Genomic DNA, 22,773 nt, shown 5'->3' with positions numbered 1-22,773 from the left:
TTACCTTAACCATTCCCTTGTTGGTTGTGTGTTTACGTTTTTTAAAGTACTTTAAAGTTGCAAAAACTATTTTTGAGATGAACTCTAACAGTAATCAAAAGTTATGTATTATTAGTGTTATGTGTTCTCATTTATTTCATATTTAGTATTGGACAACAGAGGAACTCCTTTATCAAGAAGTGAAAGAATATCTATTAATATCATGCCACTGTTCCTGAAATTATGAACCCGTAACTAAAATGATTACGTTAAATGGGGTGGAGCATATTTTGGGGATTAAAAAATACTGCGTAACCCCTCAGTAAGTATTTAGGGCATAGGAGTATCTGCCTGCACCTTGTGATTGAAAAGAGTTTTCCAAACTGGTTAGAATTTGTTTTTACTTGTAAATATGAGGCAGGATACAAGTAGGCTCTTCCTCTCTAAAGACCCTATAAAAATATCTTTCTCGGCTGCTCATTTGAAGATATTCACTGGGCTTTTTAAAATTAAGGTTTTTGAGGCTCAATTTTAATCTACTTTCTAAAATAATTTCAAAATATAGAATATAGTCATTTTGTATATTCCAAGCATTTTTAACATTCCAGTGGATATGCAGATATGAGAAAGGAAAGTAATATCAGGAATAAGAGAAAATTTGTTTGTATTTATTTAAGATCAGCTTATCATGTAACCTTAGAAGGGCTGCAATGGCACTGAGTTCTGTCCAGCAGGATTTTTGCTTATTTTTGCTTATAGATGTCAGTGACATCTTTTTCCATGAGCAGTTTTTTAAAAATATCTTTCATTTCTTCCTAGAAAACAAACCTCAAGCAGATGGATAATCTTACGCCCTTAATGATAACAGCACAGGACCCTTCCAGTCCACCCAGTGCCCCAGAGACAGATGGCCAGTTCCTCCCCTGTGCACCTGAGCCCACGGGCGGCCAGCAGCTGTCTTCTCCTGCAGAGACCAAGAGCACCCTGTGCTGCCACGGGAGCCCTGTTGGGCAGATCGACAGTTCCTGTGATTTGTCAGGCATGCTTGAGGAAGAGAATACAGACTGTTCCTGTAGGAAGAAAAATAAAGCTGTGGACAGAAAAGGGGATGGAGTGGAGCAAGCACCTATTGTGGACTCTGGAACTGTGTCTGGTGGAGACAGCCACCTTCAGAGCATGCCTGACTGTGGAGTAAAGGGCACAGAAGGCCTTTCATCCTGTGGAAACAGAAATGAAGAAACTGGAACAAAATCTTCTAGAATGTCCACAGACCAGAAGTGTTTGAGCAGTGGAGACAGTGTACTACAAGGAGACATGGTCATGGAGCCAGGTGCAGCCCAGCATTCCCCTGGAGGAGAACTGGCAGGCAGTTCAGCAACAGAGGCCAGTACCCCAGAGACTGCAGGGGAAATGGAACATGGTCTCATGAACCCAGATGCCACTGTCCAGAAGAATGTGCTTCAAGTAGGGGAAAGTACAATGGTAAGATCTGAGAACTCTAGTATCAGCACAGCTGGAGCCTCTGATGCACAAGTCACAAGCAAGCCTGTGGATAAAGCCATTGTTTCCAACTGTGTCTCTGCCACTGGTTCCCTGGGTGGTAACAAACCTACTGAGTCTCTGCTTGTAGTTAGTAGTAGAGAAACCTCCGTTGAAAAAACACCAGAGACTGAAACTTTAAGAAGTTGTGAAGAGAGTGCCAATGCTCCAGTAGATCAGAACTCTCTGGTCATTCCAGCCGCTGCAAAAGACAAGATTTTAGGTGGATTAGAACCCAGTACTCCCTTAGCAGGCACATGTGAGACAATATCACCCTCAGGTTTAACCTTTCCTGGGCCAGAAAAAGATGTAATGCCAAACCAAAAACCAGAAACGAATTCATCTCATGCTCAAAACCAAAAGAGCAAATCACCCATTTGTTCTGTAGCTGGAGAGGGTGAACCTTGCACGGACTCTGCATGTCAGCAGAACACAGTGACGTCTAGTGGTGAGGTGGGTGCAAGGCAGCGCGATGGCGCAGTCAGGCAGCCTGAAGGCACCACAGCAGGGCGGGCGGGCACACAAGATCCGCCCACTGCCGCCTGCTGTGCAGACCCACAGGCTCACACAGTCACCTCTGTCCCTGTGAGAGACACCCAGGAATGTGGAGATTTTTGTCCTCTCGAAGTTTTGGATAAAGGGGGCCAAGGAAAAGATCTGAAACAAGATAAGCCTTTAACAAACACACTTGAGATAGTTTCACATCCACAGCCAGTTGTCCCTAAAACTGAGAAAGAACTAGTGCCAGACCAGGCACTGATATCAGACAGCACTTTCTCTCTGGCAAACACTCCAGGCAGTGAATCAGTAACCAAAGATGACGAAATTTCTTTTGTCCCCTCCCAGAAAGAAAAGGGAACAGCAACTCCTGAACTACATACGGCTACAGATTGTAGAGATGGCCTGGACGGAGATTCAAATGATCCCCGTAAACAGCCACTAGAAGGCAAGGCAGCCGGCCAGTCTGTGTCCCCCACTGCTGTAGAGCTTCACTCCAGCATGGGGAACGCCAGTCCCACAGGACATGGTGGAGAACATGAGCGCCCCAGCCCCTCAGCAACCGCTGAAGGTCTCAGTATCAAGGAGGATACTGACTCTTCCCCACCAAGTGTGGGCAAGGCCACTTTGGCCTCCAATTCGGTTTTGACTGAAGAAGGAAAAAATCTGGTGGCTTCAGAAAGCTTGGCAGCTCAGGGACAACAGAACAAAGATAAAGCAGTGACTTGTTCCTCCATTAAGGAAGATACTGTTTCTTCAGGAACACTGCAAGAAGAGCAGAGAACACCACCTCCTGGACAAGAGACACCAGGATTCCGTGAAAAACCTATGTCAGCTGCCTGTGCCAAGGACAACGCACTTCAGCACAGCAATTCACTGGATACACCCTCTGCCTGTCTTGAGGCAGAAACTAAACATAACAAGGAAGTGGCCCCGCAAGTCTCACTGCTGACTGAAGGTGGGGCTGCTCAGAGCCCGGTGCCACCAGGAGAAAGTCTGGCTGCAGACTTGAGGCAGGAAACTTTGGGTGCAGAGCAGAACGGCTCACCTCTGTTGCCAGATGGGTCTGAGACTCTTAATCACAATCGACCTTTTGCTCAGGATGTTGGAGTGAAGAACTCTCAATCCCAGGGAAAAACCAGTGCCTGTGAAGCGAGTGGAAATGTGATGGTGGGTGTTGTAGCAGCTAATGCTCTGCAAGGTACTGCTGGACCCAGAAGAAAGGATGTATCACACAACAACCAAGATACCCTGATTCCGAACGTCTCATTGAGCCAAGAGAAGAATGTGGTCCTGGGTTTGCCAGGATCTTTACCAGACAAAGGTGTGACTGACCCACAGGGAGCTGCAGCCCCAGAGATGGTACCTCTTGACGGGGAGAAAGGGAAGTTTCTGGGAACAGACCACAGCTGTACCATGGGCGACTCTAAGGAAGCACAAATGGACAACGAAGCACATTGTGTCCTGCAGCCTGTTGCCAAGGAGCCCCCGACAGACACGGGGCTCTCAACCCATGATGACAAGGCCCCGGCTGGAGTGAGTGAAGCAGTGCGAGCTGTGGCCCCAGGCAGGGAAAGGAGTGCTCCTTCTCGACCTTGCACGGTCTCTGCCCAAGCTGCACATCTGCCTGAGGGAGAAGACTTGATAGAGGAGGCTGCCAGCCGCTTAGTGGATGCTGTCATCGAACGAGTCAAGGCCTCAGGAGCGCTGCTTACTGAGGGGGAAGTCAGTCACACATCACCGTCCAGTCCTGAGTCTGGCCCTCTGGCTGAACAGCCAGGGGTTGCTGCTACAGAGAAAGCGAATGCCTTTCCGCCTGGGGAGGGCTTGCCAGTGGGCAGTGTTTGTGAGGAATCTGCGGGGAACCTTGTAGGACGTTTTGCTGGAAGGGAGGAGCCGGAGAAGAATATTCTGTCTGTTCAAGGGCCTGAGCCAGCGACAGGTAAGTAAGGTAGAATACAAAATTAATAGTTTGAGAAGCAGATTCCCTTAAGAGTATCTGTAATGTGCTGGTAAAAACATAGGCATCTTTCTTGTTTTGAGGTCCTGTGCTTGTTGGGTAGGTTGCCAAGTTAATAGTCACCACCATCAGGAGAGGCATGTCATCTCAGGGTTGGACAGATTTTGCTTCCTGTATTGGAAGCTCATGGCCCGATTGCTTAAGCCTGTAAATGCTCTCTGTCACTCTGGAGCAGTTGCAACATTCCAAACCTGGAAGACAATGCCTAGATCATAGGTGCTCTAAAATGATGAAGGTATTTAGCAGATGTTTTTATTCACATGGTTTAGTCCTTTTCTCTAGTATCATAGTAAACAGTGTTAAAAAAGTGTGTTTTATTTACAGTCCTGAAACTCCCTTCCTCCCCTATCATCCTAGTCTGTATCCCAAGCAAATTTAGAATCAGAGTGGTTTCATGAACAGCTATGAGTATCATTCTAAGCTGATGGCCCGAAATCCAAAATGGTTGTATTAGGTCATTGGTGGTTTTTTGTTTTTTTTTGTTTTGTTTTTTTTTTTTTTTTTTTTTTTTTTTGGGTGGGGGATGCGGGGGCTCCCTTCTTTTCCTGCCTGAGGAGCAGACTTTCAGTTGCATTGCCTGTTGCTTTTGGGCAGCAGTCTGGGAATTCAGGACCCTGCACAGCACAGGGGATCGGATGCAGGATTTCCGCCCAAGCCCAGTCTGCTGAGCTGCTGTCACAGGGCAGACCTTGTGTCTGCTTATCTTGGTGAAGCAGCTGCACCGAGCAGATTGCTCACACAGCAGCCCGTTCCATCTGTGGGTAACCATGTCCAGAGACAGCAAATAGAAACCTCCATTGCTCAGTGGAAATAAACTATCTGAATAAAACTTCTTATTGGGGGTTGAGCCTGAAGCTGAAGCTAGAGTTGGACACAGTCTTGACTCTTGAAGTCTTTAAAGGTCAGTTCGATGTATACTTTCATACTACCACCTGTTACCAGCTGTAGCCAGAGGACCTCTCTCCATGTTTACACCTAGATCTTTATAGGTAAGAAGTAGCCTCTTTTTTGTTTAGTTGATTATTTTTGCTATTCTTGCTAATTTCTGAAAATCCCTTTATGTGTAGTACATGTTAAGAGTGTGGGGGTGGGGGTATGGAGAGAAATGAACAAATAGAACAAAAGAAGTTGCTTAGGAAGAAAAGCAATTTAAACACAGTGGTGGTTTTCCCCGGTAAAGGGGTAAAAGGCTTTTAGCCATCTCTAATCTTCTTTCTTTTTCCCAGTTGAGGGATTTAAGGAACCTGAGGTAGAATTTTTAGCAACTTCAAATTTTTAGTTTTATTAAGATTTTTGATTGTTATTCATAGATACTTGTTGGCTGCCATCTCAGAATTTAAATGAGAGGTCTCTAATTTTTAAAATAAAGCACATCAACAAGTCTATTTTGGGGGCCCTGGCAGGTTGGCATTTCGGAAGAATGGGAGTGGCAGTAAGCTGATACCTGGTTATGTTCTTTTCATTTGGGTGCTGCGTCCTTGGACACATGGGCTGGAATTATTTCTCCTCCTGGCTAAGTGGTCAGAATTTAACCCAAGCAAGTGTGAACTATAGTACTCTATAGTACTCTATGAGAAAAGGTAAAACACAGGGAGAATTTTAGACTTTGATTTTTATTAGTACATAAATATAGTAAATATGCTAAAAATGATGTTTAATATGTTAACATTTTAAGAAAGAAGAAAGATGTATGAAGTTTCAACAGTGTATATAAGTTTGGGGGCTGGTTAATTTTGTGTAGGCGAGTTACTTGTTCCTGCTACCAAAAGCACTAAGAATAGGCTCAGGGTTCATGATCTCACACTACAGAGAAAAGTAGCCACTGACGAAGAAATTGGGGCTTTCTTCAGAAAATAGCTCGGGCTAGGGAAAGTCCCCTGGTCACATTGTCCTAGGAAAAAAGCACCTGAATGTGATCTCAGAGCCAAAGGGTATTTTTGTTAGCAACTGTATATTCCACTCATGGATTTAACCATACTGTTGTATGAGTGAGGAGATACAGGTTTAACTGCTGGTTTGGAAGGAGCCAGTTAAAAAGAAAGGGTTGACCCCTCACCCATCAAAAGCATTGATCACAGCGTATAGGAAATTGGTGGTGTGTGACTGGGCCACACCAGTCCCCAGAGGTTGCCTGCACACCACAAGTCTCACTAATCACTGTTCACCGGTGTGACTGGTTGCTATGCCAAGATACATATTTTCAGTTGATAGTTATAGGAAAGTTAATAAGGTTGTGCCAAAAATCACATCCCCAAATGAATAGAATAAAAACCATCAGCAGCCCCCGTTACCCCCAGAAATTATTATGACTTGCTTACAAATGTTTTGGTCAAGGAATAGTTCTAAGGGGGTTGCTTGATTAGATTTTTTTTAACTTTAATTACGTTTTATGAAATTTAACACAAATTTTGGTTCTCTGGGCAAGGAAGCTTGTTTACCCATTTTTAAATTACTGGTAAGATCATAGAAGGACAAAGAAGAAGGGAGATTTATAAACATTCATTTATACAAATGTAACCTTCCTAAACCTAAAGTAGACTTTTTGTACATGTCACATGTGCTGCTAGAATAAAATCTTACTATTTATTCCTTGGTGAAAGAGGCTTCTCTGCTCTTTGGTGTGGGGAGCATTTTTCTCTGCCAGAGTAGTGACATCACTAGTAACCACAGAAAATTTTCCACGTGAAATTGAGATGACAGTTTCATTTGTATTTGGATTATTAAGGTGAATTTTGACTGTTCAATCATCGGTCCTCTTTAAAGAAGTGTCAGAAGCCTAAATTTGTCTCAGACATCATTTTTATCACTTCCTTCCTGTATTTGCTTGACCATATGGTGGTCAAGTAACAAAAAACACCACTGTTTTGTCTGTGGAGCATGGCTAGCATGAGGACAACTATGTAATTCCAGAGAAGACAGGTATAAAGACTTTTTCTGAAGAAAAGGAATTGCTAGTGTGTTATTATGTTTTGGTTTTGGAAGAAATAAGATTTAAAAACAAAAAGTAATAACTTGCTGGAACAGTTTGATCTTATTAATTGCAGTGATGGGTGGAGCCGGGTGTGTAGTATGTTTTTACAGAAAGTCAGACTTGTCCCAGAGGCTTTGTCTCATTCTCAGTGGCTTTTCCCTTTTTATCTTGTACAAATCTCTCTTGCCTTTTTGGTGGTGACCAAGACTGACAACCTAGCTCCAGCCGGTCTGTTCCCTTAAAGCTCATGAGTTGACTTTTCCACGTGCAAGTCAGCATCACGCCCATAGATTTGTCATGAAAAGTCAGTTGTGAAAATGGACACTCAGTAGACACTGATTGGATCTTCCCTGAGCTTCAAACTCATGCAGAGAGGCTAGGGAATACCCCCCACCATGTGATAGAGGACTAGCTCAGCACAGGGTCAGAAATGACACCAGCTCCTAACAGCGAAAGAATACTTTTCCACTTAACACAAAAGCAAAAACAAATAAGACACGTGAAACCTGGGGCATGTTGTGTACATAGTCACAGGAATCAGTTTTTTCAAATGCACTCTGTAACCCCCTTGTTCACTTCAGAAATGCCAGACACGAAAGCTGAAGATGAAGTGGATTTTCTGAGTAATACCAGAGCGAGTTCAGTTTCTGAAGAGGGGGCTGTAGGGAGTGTAGCTGCTACGCCCACGATGAAGCAAGGCCTGAAGACCCAGGCGGTAAGTGGCATTGTAAGTCGGTGTGAGTTCAGTATGTGTTTAGCCTCGTCTGCTGTGTCTGGTTTATGGCCTCGTTTTTGATTTTGGGAACACAATAGTGTTTTTTACCCTTCTGTCTTGTTCTGTTGATACTACATTAATGTGCATCTGTTGTTGCAATTAAACTTTTCGTAAATGGTGTCCACCACAAACAGAGTTTTGGAATAAGCTCTCCTACGTAAATCCCTTGGTCATTATGATGAAAAACATTTTCCCCATGAGCACAAGACTTTGAAATTTGTCATCAAGCTTGAAGTGTCACAAAATGAGAGGGGAATCTATAAACCGTTATTAAACCTAACTCTTCTTTCTTTATATAGAAACTGATAGCAGCAAAAATGAGATGTTTTACTTTATAGCTCAGTAGTAACTATATAAAATATGAAGTATGTCATTTTTAGCAGTAAAAAAGAGATTTAGTGGTAAGCTTTTTTCCATAACAGGTTTACTGGGATATAATTCACATACCATAAAATCCACCCATTGAAATAAAGCACATAGTTCAGTGGTTTTTAACATATATATATAGAATTGTGCAACTGTCACAACTGTTCTAATTTTAGAGCATTATCATCACCCCAGAAAGAAACCCCATATCCATTAGCATCCCCCATTCCCCACCCTCCCCTCCCCCTACCTCTTAGCAGTTACTAATCTGCCTTCTGTTTTGTGGATTTGCCTGGTCTAGAACCTCATATAAATGGAATCATACAATATACGGTCTTTTGTGGCTAAGTTCTTTCACTGAGCATAAATAATGTTTTCAAGGTTCATCCATGTTGTAGCATTGATCAGTATTTCATTTCTTTTTATTTCCAAACATTTCGTATGGATATACCACATTTTGTTGTACATTTGGATTGTTTCCACTTTTTGGCTATTGTTAATACAGCTGTAAACATTTGTGTATAAGTTTATGTGCACATATGTTTTTATATACCTAGTGGAATTGCTGGGTCATATAGTAATTTTATTTTTTCCAGGGTCTTGAGATTACTTTCCTTCTTGTTTAAAGCTATTAACTTTTTTTTTTGAGACAGAGTCTCACTGTGCTGCCTAGGCTAGAGTGAGTGCCGTGGCGTCAGCCTCGCTCACAGCAACCTCAAACTCCAGGGCTCAAGCAATCCTTCTGCCCCAGCCTCCTGAGTAGCTTGGACTACAGGCATGTGCCACTGTGCCTGGCTAATTTTCTTCTATATATTTTCAGTTGTCCAGCTAATTTCTTTCTATTTTTTTTTAGTAGAGATGGGGTCTTGCTCTTGCTCAGGCTGGTCTCAAACTCCTGAGCTCAAACGATCCACCCACCTTGGCTTCCCAGAGTGCTAGGATTACAGGCGTGAGCCACCGTGCCAAGCTATTAACTTTTAAAACAAGGGAACTTGTTGAGAGAAATAGTGCTCTACACTTTAGATTCCATGATGGTCAAAGAAAAATCTTTAGAAAGCTGACAATCAAATTACTGGAATAACTCATACTGTTCCTCTGAAAGTTGGTGTCTCTTGGCTAGACTAGACTGTGCTGTTTTTGCTCTTCAGAAAGCTAAGTGGTACTTTTTCTTGAAATTACCCCAGTAGGTAAACAGAACTGTTACTAACCCAAACTGTTTAAAGTGTATGAACAGTGATAAACAAGCCTCGTTTTATTGGAGTACAGTGGTAAGAAGGTGCTGACCTAACCCACCCCTTAGTACAGATAATATTCATGACTAATGCCTGGGTGGCTACTTGTATAGCAGGCGTTATTCAGACAAATGTTGCTTTTGCCCTGGGGAAAGAAAAGAGAACACACCCTGCATGGGTACATGTGTCTTTGTTTCCAGAAGCCCTTAAGAAAGAGAAGGAAAAAACTCACATCCTTGTATTGAAATGCCTCTGTTTCTTAGCCTTCCATTTTAATATTGTAGTGTGATTAATGTCATTGAATCTAGCATGGTGCTTGGCTGCAGCCCCCATCCTTTCTGATGAGGGATATCTCTATCCTGATTGTATCTTGTCTACTATGAAGAAAGAAAAAATTTACCATTTTTTAAAAAAGTCCCTCCTCTCCCAAGTCCCTTTCCTCTTCTTGTTCTTCCACTGGTTTCAAGAGTTGAGAGAGAGAATATTCCTCTGGATGGTCAGCATGCCTCGTTTTATAGATAAAAGAATAAACCCGTGGAGAGTCAGATGACTAGCTCAAGGTCAAACCCAGCTGGAAGGAAGAGTTTGGAGTTTGATTTTCTAACCTAGGACTTACACAACAGGGAAATTCCCCCTTGACTCTTAACCCGGGTTCTATGATTGGTGGAGATATTTTAAGGAGCCTCAGAACCAAGTAATCTGTCTCTTGCTGGAAGATACCTGTGCCTTATGCTTTGTGTCTGCTTCCTCCTTGCATAGTTGGAGAAAGCATGTCAATGGGAATGTCACTTCTTGAAGATTTTCAGGTCTAAATAGTGGAAGGTTTTGTGTTCACAGCATTGTTATTATATTGATGTGAAATCTGACCACTTATCTCTCCTCCCTGTTTTGCTGCCAAACTTGCCTTATTTGCTGTGAATTGAAAAGATAAAGCATGAGCACACACTTAATTTTTCCCCATGTTTCATTCTCTCTTTTCCCATTTAACTCTTCTTTATGCTATATTCATGTGTAGGCTTTCACTGGGTCAGGAAAGAGCAAAGGTCTGCAAACTTTTTTTGTAAGGGACAGACAATAAATATCTTAGGCTTTGTGGAACAGTCTGTCACAGCCATTCAACTTTGCTTTTACAGTGTGAAAGCAGCCATAGACAGTGTGTAAATGAATGAGTGTGACTGTGCTTCAGCAAAACTTTGTTTATAGACATTGATATGCGAATTTCATGTAGTGTTCATATATGTCAGGAAATATTCTTGTTTGCAATAATTTTTTCTAATCATTTATAAATGTAAAATCTAAGTTTTTTCTTGGCCTATGCAAAAACAGGTGGTGGGCCACTGGCCTGAAAAATACTTGTGTACCACCAATGGATGAAAAGAAAAAGGAAAGAAGTTGCTTTCTTCTTTTCTTTCGTCTTCTCTCAAAAACTGTTTTGTGTTGAAACCTCTAATTATTAAACTGCAGGTTAGGGGCAGAGCGTTCGAATTCTGTCTCTCCTCAATTAGCTTTTTGACTGAGCCTCTGTAGAGCTCAGTTTTCGTATCTCTATTTGTCTTTTAGCCTCAACTTTCTAGAGTCTGTGTTTTCATTCTCAAAAGGATTAATTGAGTTTGTGATTATAGTTGAAGGAGGAGTGGCATTTGTTTAATATAATTTTAATCCGATCTTTCTGACACATGCCCAGTCCATGTGTTAGCCTTGGGAGTAGGCCAGTCCATGCTTCATTGTATCATCATTTCATTGAATCATCCTCTGCAAATGGAAAACAGAACAAATTCCTGTATCTTATGCTTTGGTATTGGGTTGAAAACCTAGACTGATAATAAATTTATGGCAGTTTTCTAGTAAATACGAAGAATCTATTTAAATTATAAGGGAGATCTTACTGTTTTGTAACCTTTTAACATGTAATTTTCAGAGCATAGGAATATCTGTCAATAGTGGCTCTACCAAGCATTTAAAGGAAAAACCTCCAATTGAGTTCCTGTTTTCTTCTGTCCTCTGGGTCTGATATTTGTTATAGAGACTGAGGAATAATTTTTCATTCTATATCCTACTTGACATGTTTTGTAAGTAAGCCCTTACTTTAGGGGTGAACTCCTGAAAATCATGGTTCATGAAGGAAGTAGGCAATATGAACATTCATGTTAGCTTATATTCTTGGAAAAAACACATGCATATGTTAAATGCTGCAGAATTCTCAGTAGTCTTTAACTGATTTTCTTCACTGGATTGAAAATGTTTGCAATTTTCAGGCAAAGTCATTAACATATATTATGGTTTATTCCCATTGATGATTTTATTTTATGGTTGTGGTTTGTTACGTATTGCCAGAGTTTTAATACTAGTTACAATGTAATATTCAATATTGTCTTCTCTTACATAATTTACTGGTTTCAGGGTTCTCAGATTACCTTTTATTGTCTTCTTTGTTTCGTCAGTGAGTTAATATATATCAAGTGCTTAGAGCCTGGCACACAGTAAGTACAGTTTAGCATTATTATTACTGACTAGTTTTATAACTTCAGATTCCAATATCCTATTCACTCATCTAAGTAAACCAGTGCAATATGGTGATTCAGATTCAGTTACTGCTTCTTGAAAGCAGTAAAAGCATCAGGAATGCTGTCAGACATTAATGCTGGGAGACATGGAGCTTGGCTCACTTCTGAGACCTTTAGAATTTGAAGGAACCTTAAAGATTATCTGAAGTCCAACACCTTTGCTTTATAGGAGAAGAAATAGATTCAGGATGGTTAAATGACTTGTCTTGCTTCACAACTAATTAATTGTCAGCTGGACTAGAACCCAATTTCTGTGCAAGTAATGTTTCCAGGATACTGTTTCTTGAAGAATCATCCTGAGCAAGGACCCTCAGGAAGTCCAATTCACTTGATTTAGGATGTGTTTTTATTTTTAAACAAGTATTCCTGAATGATGCTTATGCACACTAAAATTCTAAAACCATTGCATTATACTCTCATGCTTTTGGTAATTGTTAGAGAAATTCCTTTGGCCATTTTAGGATCCAAGCTGAATCACTTTGAAATAAGTCTCATGTACTTATTATTATCTGTTTAGGTACAGCTAAATACCATCAAGATGGTGCTTGTCCAGAGAGCTTACTTTTGGGGCAGAAATCACTAAGGTTATCCAGACCTGCCTTTTATTTCTTAAAGAATGATACAAAGAGCTATAGAGCCAAGTGTTAAATAGGAAGCAAGAGGTGATGTTGAATTCTTAAATTCAGAAAAGAAAGCCTTCTGGGACCATTCACCTGGAGAGTATATTCCATGGAGTGGCTAGGGAAAAATTTAGATTCCTACCCCAGTGCTAAAGACGAGCATCCTCCATATGTTGTAGGGATCTCCACAAGGAGCGGCCAAGTTCATTAGGTAGGAGCTTGCCTCTCCTGGGGTATCTGTTCATTGAGGTATCTTTGTAATAATTCCTTTTCCAAATGCTCATTGCATAAGTTTATTAGCCATATGGAGCAGTTGATTCCACCAGCCAGTATATCTTGTCAGGGTGCCTATGGTCCCAGCAGCCAAACACTCAAGAACAGGTATGTTCAGGGACAACTGTAAAATCCCATATGTTGAGTATTAGATTACTGGGAAAATCTACTCTTTATTTAACACACCCTTCTCAGTCAAAACATTTTACATCAGAACCACGATCTCTTTTTAAATAATTATACAACTGAATATCAAATTAACTGAATTTCCATTCTTAGTTATTTTTACAAAATATTACTATTTGTTTCTGCAGGGTGGTGGTAAGGGCAATACTGGTCTTAGAATATTATCAGTTAATAACCTTTTTGGATTCTCTTATCCTTTTATTATTTTTAATGAAACCCTATGTTTTCTTTCTCTTATCTCAGGGGGCAAGCTTGCATTTCCATCCCTGGTCCAGGAGTTTGGTTAAAAACTTTTTTGTCTTGTGTGGCTGTTCACAGCTTTCATGCTCAGCTGTGTGGTATCTAAGCTGACAAGTCATAACATTGATGTTCAAAATGGCTCACACATCCCACCCTATTATTTAATAGTTGTCAATTTGTAAAAAGGTCCTTTAAAAATGTCTTTGCCATCATATTTACATATATAGTTTTGTGGTATGTTTGTCACCTAGGAGAAGGCAAACTGGCCTCTTTTTGAGTTGCCAGTAAATCTTGTCTGCATACATTTGGGATTTAACAGAGCCAGGCCCGCTTTAATTATCCCTTTTGGGTCCAAAGCTAGAGCTAGCATCAACCACAGGAAACTTACTCCTCAGCTTTTTCATGTAAATTTTTTGGATATACTTTCTAATCTCCTCTGAAATGGAGAGTTTCCAGGAAATTCTGCAGTGGCTCCTTCTGCAAATTTTTAGTATAGTTGCAGAAAAGAAGTACCTCAAAGAACCCCAGATTGTAAAGCCACAGGTGGCAAAACTGTATCCCTAGTGTAAAACTATCCGTAAATAATGTATGTAAGGATATAATTTAATGATCTGGTTGTAGATTTTTGAGTGACCTTGAGCAAGTTATTTAATTTCTCTGGTCTCTGTTTTCTCCTTTGTATAATGGTTAGTCTCTAAAGTTTCTTCCAGCTCTTAATTTATGACCAGTGTATGATTCTAAAATTATTGGAATAATATTAAAAATGTTGGTGTCAATATTATATGTTGGACCAAAAGGAAAATCCTGAGGGACTTTTTAAAATCACACTTACTTTAACCAAATTCTTAACTAATCACTTTTTCCTTAAACATTTTCCAAGGTGTTGTACCCTGGGGTCTTAAATTATATTATAATCTATTTTGTTCTCTCATAGAACTGCTAAATCATAGGTCATATGTGCATTTTGGACGGGGAGGAGGGGGGTCGTGTTTCACGCCTTCCACCACCATCTCCTGTTGGGTCAAAAGAAGTATATCTGAGTCTTGTCACTCTTTTCATCCATTTCTTATATTCATTTCCCTTTCATTGATTCTTACCTCACTATATATTGATAGCCACTGATAGTAGTAGCTAAGTGTAATGGAAAGATTATGGAGCCCAGTGAACTAATGTTTTAATCCCAGTTTTGACACTTACTAGCTGAACAACTAATTCATTTATTTAGATGCTCCATTTCCTTATCTGTAAATTCAGGATATTGATAACCTCCTACAAAGGTTATTTGTATTGACTAGAGTTAGTGTAGTTCTAGCATGTAATAGACACTTTCATAAGCAATAGGTATAAATCTAATCTTATTTTAAAGAATTATCAGGTCCATTTTAAAACTATATGGATGATTGAATTTAGGTAGGTGATGATTTTAAAATGGTCTTGGAAGAAACTATTAATACCACTTATATTAGGCCATAGTGGTACTCATTTATAAGTTTCCATGTCACTTTTTGTTTACTGTGAAGGTACACTCATGTATTCCGTGCTTGTTTCAACAAATGTTCATTGAACTCTGTGCTAGGCCTCAGATATGCTGAAATGAAAGTAAGTCAGTCACAGCATTCAAAGGCTCATATTTCAGTGAGAAGAGGCAAATATTAATCCAGTAAATAAGATATAGTCTAAGTGTTGAAATGTAGAAACATAGATTTGCTTATGAAAAAATATCTATCAGTAAAATAGCTAAATTATTCTAAGGAGTATTTTTAAGAGTGGTATATTATTTTCATACTGTGGGACTGAAAATATTTGCATTATATGTCAGAAACTTGGGTTTGGGTATGACCATTATTTCTACCCACAGACTTGGAAGGGCCAGCCCATGTGATCTCTTGGAACAACTGTGTATTGCTTCTGATTCTCAGTTCTACGTTGCTCACTGACATTAACATAACTTGGAGCTGCTTGCTTTGCCTCTTAAAAGAGAAAGCTTCCATAGTAGAAAAATTAAAAGAAGGAAATCATTTGATCTATTAAAAAAGAGGCCTAGGTCCTCTTCAGAGATATATCTGGATACTGATAATTTGGACAGTTTTAGATTTCTCATATGAGGTTTTGATTGTATATTTTAAGAGGATGCCTAGTAATGTCTTGCTGCTTGGCCACCGTAAGAATAAAGGTGGACACTGTATATGGAATTGTTCACTTTATTCAGAAAAGGTTTCAGGGGTACAGATTTCAGATGTTTCTAGTCTCCTAGGCTGCTCAATTTTGTGATATAGCTTTCGGCTTTGATTTCATTTATTTATTCATTTAGTAAACATTAAACGATTGCCTTTCTGTGGTCAAGGTAGGTAATGTAGCAAATACGTTGCAAATTTTTAAAAGTTAGGTATTGTCTCTGCTTTCAGTGTACTTAAAGAAATATACAGATAAAATTACAGTATGTGAATGCAGCATGTGAGACATGCCATCAGGGACCATCAGTGTGCTCTAGGAATTCACAGAGAAGAATCCTTCTTGGGATGTGCTTGTCTGAAATGTAGTAGTGTTTCCTTGGTGATAACCATATTATAGCACAAGTGGTATCAGTATTCTGTTGGAGAGACTAAGGATATATTCAGGGAGCCATTGATGTGTTTTCCAGCCCTATAGTTCTTTTTTTTACTTTCACAATGCACTCAGCCCTTCAAAGATCATAGAATTGCCTAAGAATTGCCAGAAACGCCCCAGTTTGCAAGGTTACTGATCTGGTGATAATCCAGGTTAAAAAATACCCAGCTAGGAAACTGAGAAAATAACATTTACTATAGAAGTATGAAGAATGGAAGCATTCAGTAGTATTTGAACCACATGGGAATTAAAACAAGTAATACCTCTGTCTAAATATTTCCATTCAGCCAATGAAAGTCTGTCTTCTCCTTTCTTGCCTATTTCATTTCATGCAGTGATATATTTTGCTTCCATTCTGAGAACCCCCAAAGCCCTGTCACTGCTTGTGGACCTAAATTATTCCTGTGACACTGTCTTAAGTATTTACCCCAGTGCACATGCAAAGTCTTCAAAAAAAGTTAGTTGATGGTGAAAATACCTTTCATGAAGTTCAGAACACAAAATTCTCTTATGAGCACATTTAAAATATCTGGAGTTTAAACCTAACTCAGAAGTCAGACTGAGACAAATATTTATTGTGTTGATCTTCCTTATCGGTAGTTGGCATTTGATCCTGACTGAGTCATCAGGATTGATATATATTTAAGAGTTTTGATAGCCTAATCATTCTGCTGGGATTGGAGTTTGGGGTTACAAGGTGTAAAAATGAAACATTTTTCATGTGTTTGAACTAATTATTATAGAAATAATTGGAATAAATGTATAGCTTCACAAAGTGGACCCTGTGGGAAATATTTATTTGAAAGTGTAAATTTGTTTTGTTTTGTTTTGTTTTTTCCTGTTGCCCAGGCTAGAATACCATAGTGTCAACCTAGCTCACAGCAACCTCAAACTCCTGGGCTCAAGCAATCCTTTTGCCTCAGCCTCCCAAGTAGCCAGAACTACAGGCGTAAGCCACCATGCCTGGCTAATTTTTTCTATATGTATTTTTAGTTGTCCGGCTAATTTCTACTTTTCTTTTTTTAGTAGAGACGGGGTCTTGATCTTGCTCAGGCTGGTCTTGAACTCCTGACCTTGAGCAGTCCTCCTGTCTTGGCCTCCCAGAGTGCTAGGATTACAGGCGTGAGCCACCATGCCTGGCCTGAAAGTGTAAATTTGACTTTGAGCTTTCGACGTGGGGTACATGTGTGTATGTGCTTGCTTGTTTCTTTCACTATGTAGAATGTGAGGTACCTTGGGAGTAGCATGCCATCTGGGAAATTTCTACTCATCCCCTTCCTTGAGGCAGTTAAAAAATGGTGGAGAGGAATAAGTAGTTAAAAATTATGTATTATTTTATTGGTTGAAATCTCCTTGAAGAAAGATGGAGCAATAAAAAAAAAATTGGAGATGTCCATCACCCTTTGATTTATTTGTAGTAAGAACATGGGATCAGAAAATTTTTAATGGAATCATTTAAAGTCTCTTCTGTTTATATTCTATAACTACAGGAATCCAAAATCTTCCAGAAATAATTGTTCTTATTAATAGAATCTTAGTGTAGGGAGGAGTGTTGGTGATCATGAGATCTGTCCCTCTAATTTGCAAGGAAGGAACTTGAGCCCAAACAGCTAGTGTGCTCAAAGAGCCTGCCATCATTTGCCCACTTTTATTGGTGAAGCCTCTCCCTTCTTGCCGGCCTCTATCTTAGAGATCACCTCATCTCACTGAAATTAGCTCCCCAGTATCACACGGTGGGCTGGAGGCACCCTGCAAACCTCCCAAGTATTTCTGCTGATTCCAGTCCTGTGCTTGTTCCACTGTGGAGATGCTTAAATAGGACCATCTTACTGGTCAGTGATTCTGCCCTACTTTATTAAATACTTTAGTCCCCCCGATACATTGAGAAAAATTATGGGAAGGGTACAGCTGAATATGCACACTTAATGCCTTTGTTGTGGTTGATAAGCTGTGTGCATCTGCTGCCCCGGTGGCTCTGCAGTACTTCCTTTTAGGAAATTGCTATCTGATACAGATTCTTGGAGGCTTGTGGCTGGGCTTGTGCAGATCACGATAGAGGGTGATCTGGATAGATTTAAGATTACCACTCCCTGTTGCCTTCTCCTTTCCAGAGCATGGTGTCTTATTTTCATGTGTGCCTGTTCTGTATCACCTTCCTTGAAATTTAGTGAAAATTGTTACCTACTAAGACAAGGGATCTTTGCTTCCAAAAGAGCATTCATGGGTCACTCAGGAATCCAGGTTTGTTTAATGCCGTTTCCTGACAGTGCCACAGTGGACAAATGACTTGGAAAGGGAGGGAGCCCTCTGCTTGCCCATCCTTCACTAGGGCTAGATATATCCTAGTAGCCCTGGGGAAAGCAGAATTCTAGGATCCCATTTCTAATACTCTTTATCTTTCTGTTTCCATGGAAATAATAACTTAAGGAAAATGTGCCACAGTTTTATTTCTGACATCATTAATTAATTTCTTTGTCATCCTTCCTCATTTTGCTACCAAAAATTCTGTCATATTCATTTTTCCCCTTGAATCATCTATAAGTCAAGCTCCTTCTAGGCGGAGGGCCTAGAGACAGGGTGGGGTAGGTTCAAGCCTCTCCCTGCCCTGCTGGGCTAGTGGCCGTGGAAGAACCAGGAGCACCACCTTGGCTACAGGCCTCTTGAAATTGGACCATTCTGGAGGAGATACATGAGGAGAAGCCCCAGAGCCTGTGTAGTGTGCAGTCTCCACTTTGTAGGCTCAGGAGTTTTTGCCCTCATTCTACCCCTGTGAGGCCCAAGATTGTGGGAAGCCACAGACTGACTTGTCTGCAGGGGAAGCATGGAGAGAGCACATGCATGTCCACGCACGAGTCCCTGACTTTCCTGGAGGAAGGGACTACATTCCAAGAGCCTAATTGACTGTTAGGATCTTTGTTATAAGTATTTACGATTGTGCATTTCCAGAATTACTTGAGCCTTTAATTTGCAAACATCTATTGTTTTGTGTACTGAACATTGTAAGAGAAACCAGGGATGCCACGATGGGTAAAATGAATAAGATACGTCTCATCCTTCAAGAAGCTGTGTTGCAAGAAACAAAGAAATGAACCCAGGAGTTAACACCTGGGTCATGGGAACTCAGAGAAGGGATTTTCTATTGTTTAGGCCTATCTACACACTGTCCCTTCTACTGTTCACTTCTGGTGGCATTCAATGGAGTTTTGCTGAAATGTTTCACTCAAGGGATTTTCCCTGTTGACAGCATTGCTTGCCTTAAAATAGAGTTGGTCTTTTCATTCCAGTTCCAGAAAGTGATGCATGTGTCATTATTGTTTTGCCATGGAACAGTTCCTGTCCCTATTACCCTCATACACAACACAATAGGCTGTGTTCCTTCCTAGGAGTCATTGGGTTTCCCTAATGGGATGATGGAAGGGAGGGAAATAGAGCTCTGGCCCTCTTCCCTCATTAGTGCTGAAACCTGCTGCTGTGTCTGCTTCACATCAAGCTGAGTGGATTGTTTTTCTCCTTGTCTGAGACTATTCTTTCCTCCTTGACTCAGGAAAAGGATTTAAATGCTGGCTTTCTTGACATGGAACTTTAATACAATTGCTGTTGCAGCTGAACCCATTAAAAGGAATACCTGCCAGCAGTGGGAAGAAATATTGTTTCAAGATTGGCCTATACTATAATGTGGACAGTGCTCTTAGGTTTGCTTTTAAGTCAAAAGACTCTGTCCTATAGGATTTGAGAAGAGTTTGTCGTTGGCACCCCCCACGGCCAATGAAGCCCTTGGAGCAGGGGTCCTCAAAATTTTTAAACGGGGCCAGTTCACTGTCCCTCAGACTGTTGGAGAGCCATTAGAGAGTGCAGCGCACATTCCACACATGCGCACTGTGGGCCCGGGATGAGTCGGCTAAGCAGTACAGGCAGCAGCAGCAAAAACACCTGGCAGGCCGGATAAATGTCCTTGGCGGGCCGCATGTGGCCCGTGGGCCGTAGTTTGAGGACCCCTGCCTTGGAGGGTCTTAAGAGATGCTGGCAGTGGTGAATATAGATGATTGACATTTGCTGCCGAGTATCAGAGTTATGATGTATTTCTACCTACTCTCTTTTGGTCTCTTACTAGGAGCTACTGTACTTTCAGCTGTCCCTGGAGCGGGTAGAAGAGGGAGGTGGCAAGCTCATCAGTGCTTAACAATGCCAAGGTTTCTTATCTTTGTTTTGTTTCTAATGGGAAATGATACTGCCGTTTGTCTATTTCTTGGCTTGGCTCTTTGGAAAGGAATAGGGTTAAATAAAAGCAAAATAATGCATGTTCTTTTATGAATATAATCTCTGAATAAGTCTTGCTGTTTTTTCAAAACTTGGAATACCTGTATTGGTTATCTAATACCAGTCATCTTTTAGTGGATAAGCATGAAGATGCTCCGAAATCTGTTGTAAAAACTTGCCTTGATCCTTCCTCTTTTAAGGGTAGTTAGTGGAAGCTTAGAGCAGGAAAGAGGGAGGTTGCAGAAAGGAGAGCTTTGATGGGGGGTGGTGCAAAAGGATAACTAAGCATAAGTCTCTTTATAGCATCTGAGACTGGCTGTACTCCAAAGCATGAAGTGGCAACAGCTGTGAAAAGATCCAAGTTGTCTAATTCTTCTAGCAGTTGTTCCTGTAACTTCTCATAGTTTATCACCCAAGCACAGAGTGGAGAAGATGGGAATAGATGAAATTTTTTAAAAAGAAGAAAGAGCTAGCTGACTCTTCTTCTTCTGAAAAGCATTTTCTCACATAACCAACTAATGTAGTCTAATAGAGGGAGGAAGATAATTGCGCAAATCTAAATAAGTAAAAGTGGGAGTTGTTAAATATCTTTAAAACCAAGGCTCTTACTTTTAGATATACACAATTACTCAGGAAATTTCAGCAGCTGTTGCTAAGTGGAGGCTGGGCCATTTTGATGTAATAGACAGGACTTTAAATATTGACATCCATTTTCATAAAAGAAATGTTCCTTTAGGAAGTTTTTAAACAAATAGTAATTAAAACATTTGATAAATGCATATTATTTTAAATTTAACAAGGCAGCCTTTTAAAAGGCACGTGTGCGTGTGTGTGTATGGAAACAGAGCCATCAGAATTCAGACCCAGGAAAACTCTTTGTATGAAAGAAAGATAACACTAAGCCATATTAAATAATGTTATGTTATTTTAAATGCCACGTATGTTTATCATAACATCTTCACAGGGGAGGCAGAAGAGAGATATTAATAACAGTTTTATACATGACAAGTTGGAAGGACAGAGCATAGATCTTATGTGTGTCCTGCTCAGTGCTGCACTGAGAGCTCATGGGTGGCCCTGATACTACTTTATGCTTTTACCAAATTTGCTAGGTAAACTGTCCCTGACACAGTGCACAGCCAGTCAGTGCTGTGCAGTCTTTTGAGCCATTAAACACACATACACAGCTTTAGTTTTGGAGAAAGTATCAAAATGCTTTCATGAAACTTGGAATCAAATAAGTGACTATTTTGTACGGAGTATATTTAAAAGTTTCATTGGGAACGGTTTTTTTTTCCCCAAGATTTTTATTTAAAACATTCTTCAGAAACATATTTGCATGTTTAGGAAGGTACTAGGGTATCAGTCTATTAATAATTATGAATGAATACAATAGTAATATAAAATCAATGTGTATTTAGTCAGACAAATCTCCAGAAAAGATGTACCCAAACTGCAGTTTATATTTTAAAAAAGTATTCCGCTTTCAAACTCATCAAGTTATAGTCTTTAAATATATACAACTTTTTGTATATCAATCATATCTCAATACAGTGGTTTAACAAATTATTATTTTAAAAAAAGTATTTAGGATAGGCAGAGAATTTCTTCCATTTACTGATTAATTTCTGATAGGTCTTGTTTTTTGAGAAGTTCTATTTACTGATGCCATTTCTTAGCAGTGGGAAGAATAGATGCACTCACTGCTTTTTCCTCTAGTGTATATCTCTGTCAAAAATCCATGGATGGCCTGGTGCAGTAGCTCATGCCTGTAATCCTAGCACTCTGGGAGGCCAAGGCGGGTCGATTGCTCAAGGTAAGGAGTTCGAAACCAGCCTGAGCAAGAGCAAGACCCCATCTCTGCTAAAAAATAGAAAGATATTCATTGGCCAACTAAAAATATATATATATATAAATTAGCCGGGCATGGTGGCACATACCTGTAGTCCCAGCTACTCGGGAGGCTGAGGCAGAAGGATCGCTTGAGCCCAGGAGTTTGAAGTTGCTATGAGTTAGGCTGATGCCACAGCACTCTAGCCTGGGCAACAGAGTGAGACTCTGTCTCAAAAAAAAAAATCCATGGATTATATAATTTTTTAAATTAAGGATCTTCTAAATCTAGATTCAGAACCAGTTTGATCTACTCCTAAGAATGGATTTATTTACTGGAAAGATCCTCTTCAGACAGAGATAACTGTTCATGTAGGGACCATTCGTTGAATGCTGAGAAATCCAGAGAAACAGAAGATGTCGTGTTCCATGAGACTTGTAAAACAGGAACCCATACGACTGTGATAATCGATGGATGGGTGCTGACACAGTTCTAACTAACACAGTCAGAGGAAGGACAAGCCAGTTTTTTGACTGAGGTGTTTGGTGGCAGCATCATGGATGTGATCACATTTGAAGGGGTCTCAAAGGTTCATCTGGCTTCACCTAGATGGGGAAGAACATCATGGCAGGATCAAGGACATGGAGGTAGCCAGGTGTAAAATTGTCTGAGAACAGTAAGTTGACTTGTGTGAGTCATGCAAGGAGAGATAAGAAATGACACAGAAGTGGTCATGGTGTTAGGCTTCTTTCCCAGAGTCTCGTCTTAGAGCTGGACACTCCTTAGCCCAAAGGATCACGCTGGTATTTCAGCAT

At 40.4% G+C, this 22,773-nt stretch overlaps 1 protein-coding gene across 13 annotated transcripts in view; it reads left to right on the top strand.

Moving 5' to 3' along the window:
• The window catches only part of AKAP13 (A-kinase anchoring protein 13), a 298,777-nt gene that overhangs the window by 157,633 nt on the left and 118,371 nt on the right, over positions 1-22,773 (top strand). For 10 of the 13 annotated variants that reach the window (XM_076004782.1, XM_076004778.1, XM_076004774.1 and 7 more), the window contains 2 exons: positions 799-3,958; positions 7,589-7,734. In XM_076004782.1, the coding sequence (XP_075860897.1) occupies positions 799-3,958; positions 7,589-7,734 (3,306 nt within the window). The remainder of the gene's footprint in view (positions 1-798; positions 3,959-7,588; positions 7,735-22,773) is intronic. The other 3 variants (XM_076004775.1, XM_076004777.1, XM_012774215.3) reach the window with 1 other exon arrangement.

Source organism: Microcebus murinus, chromosome 7 (genome assembly GCF_040939455.1).
Source record: "Microcebus murinus isolate Inina chromosome 7, M.murinus_Inina_mat1.0, whole genome shotgun sequence".
Lineage (NCBI taxonomy): Eukaryota > Metazoa > Chordata > Mammalia > Primates > Cheirogaleidae > Microcebus > Microcebus murinus.
This window is presented reverse-complemented; position numbering and strand designations above follow the sequence as displayed.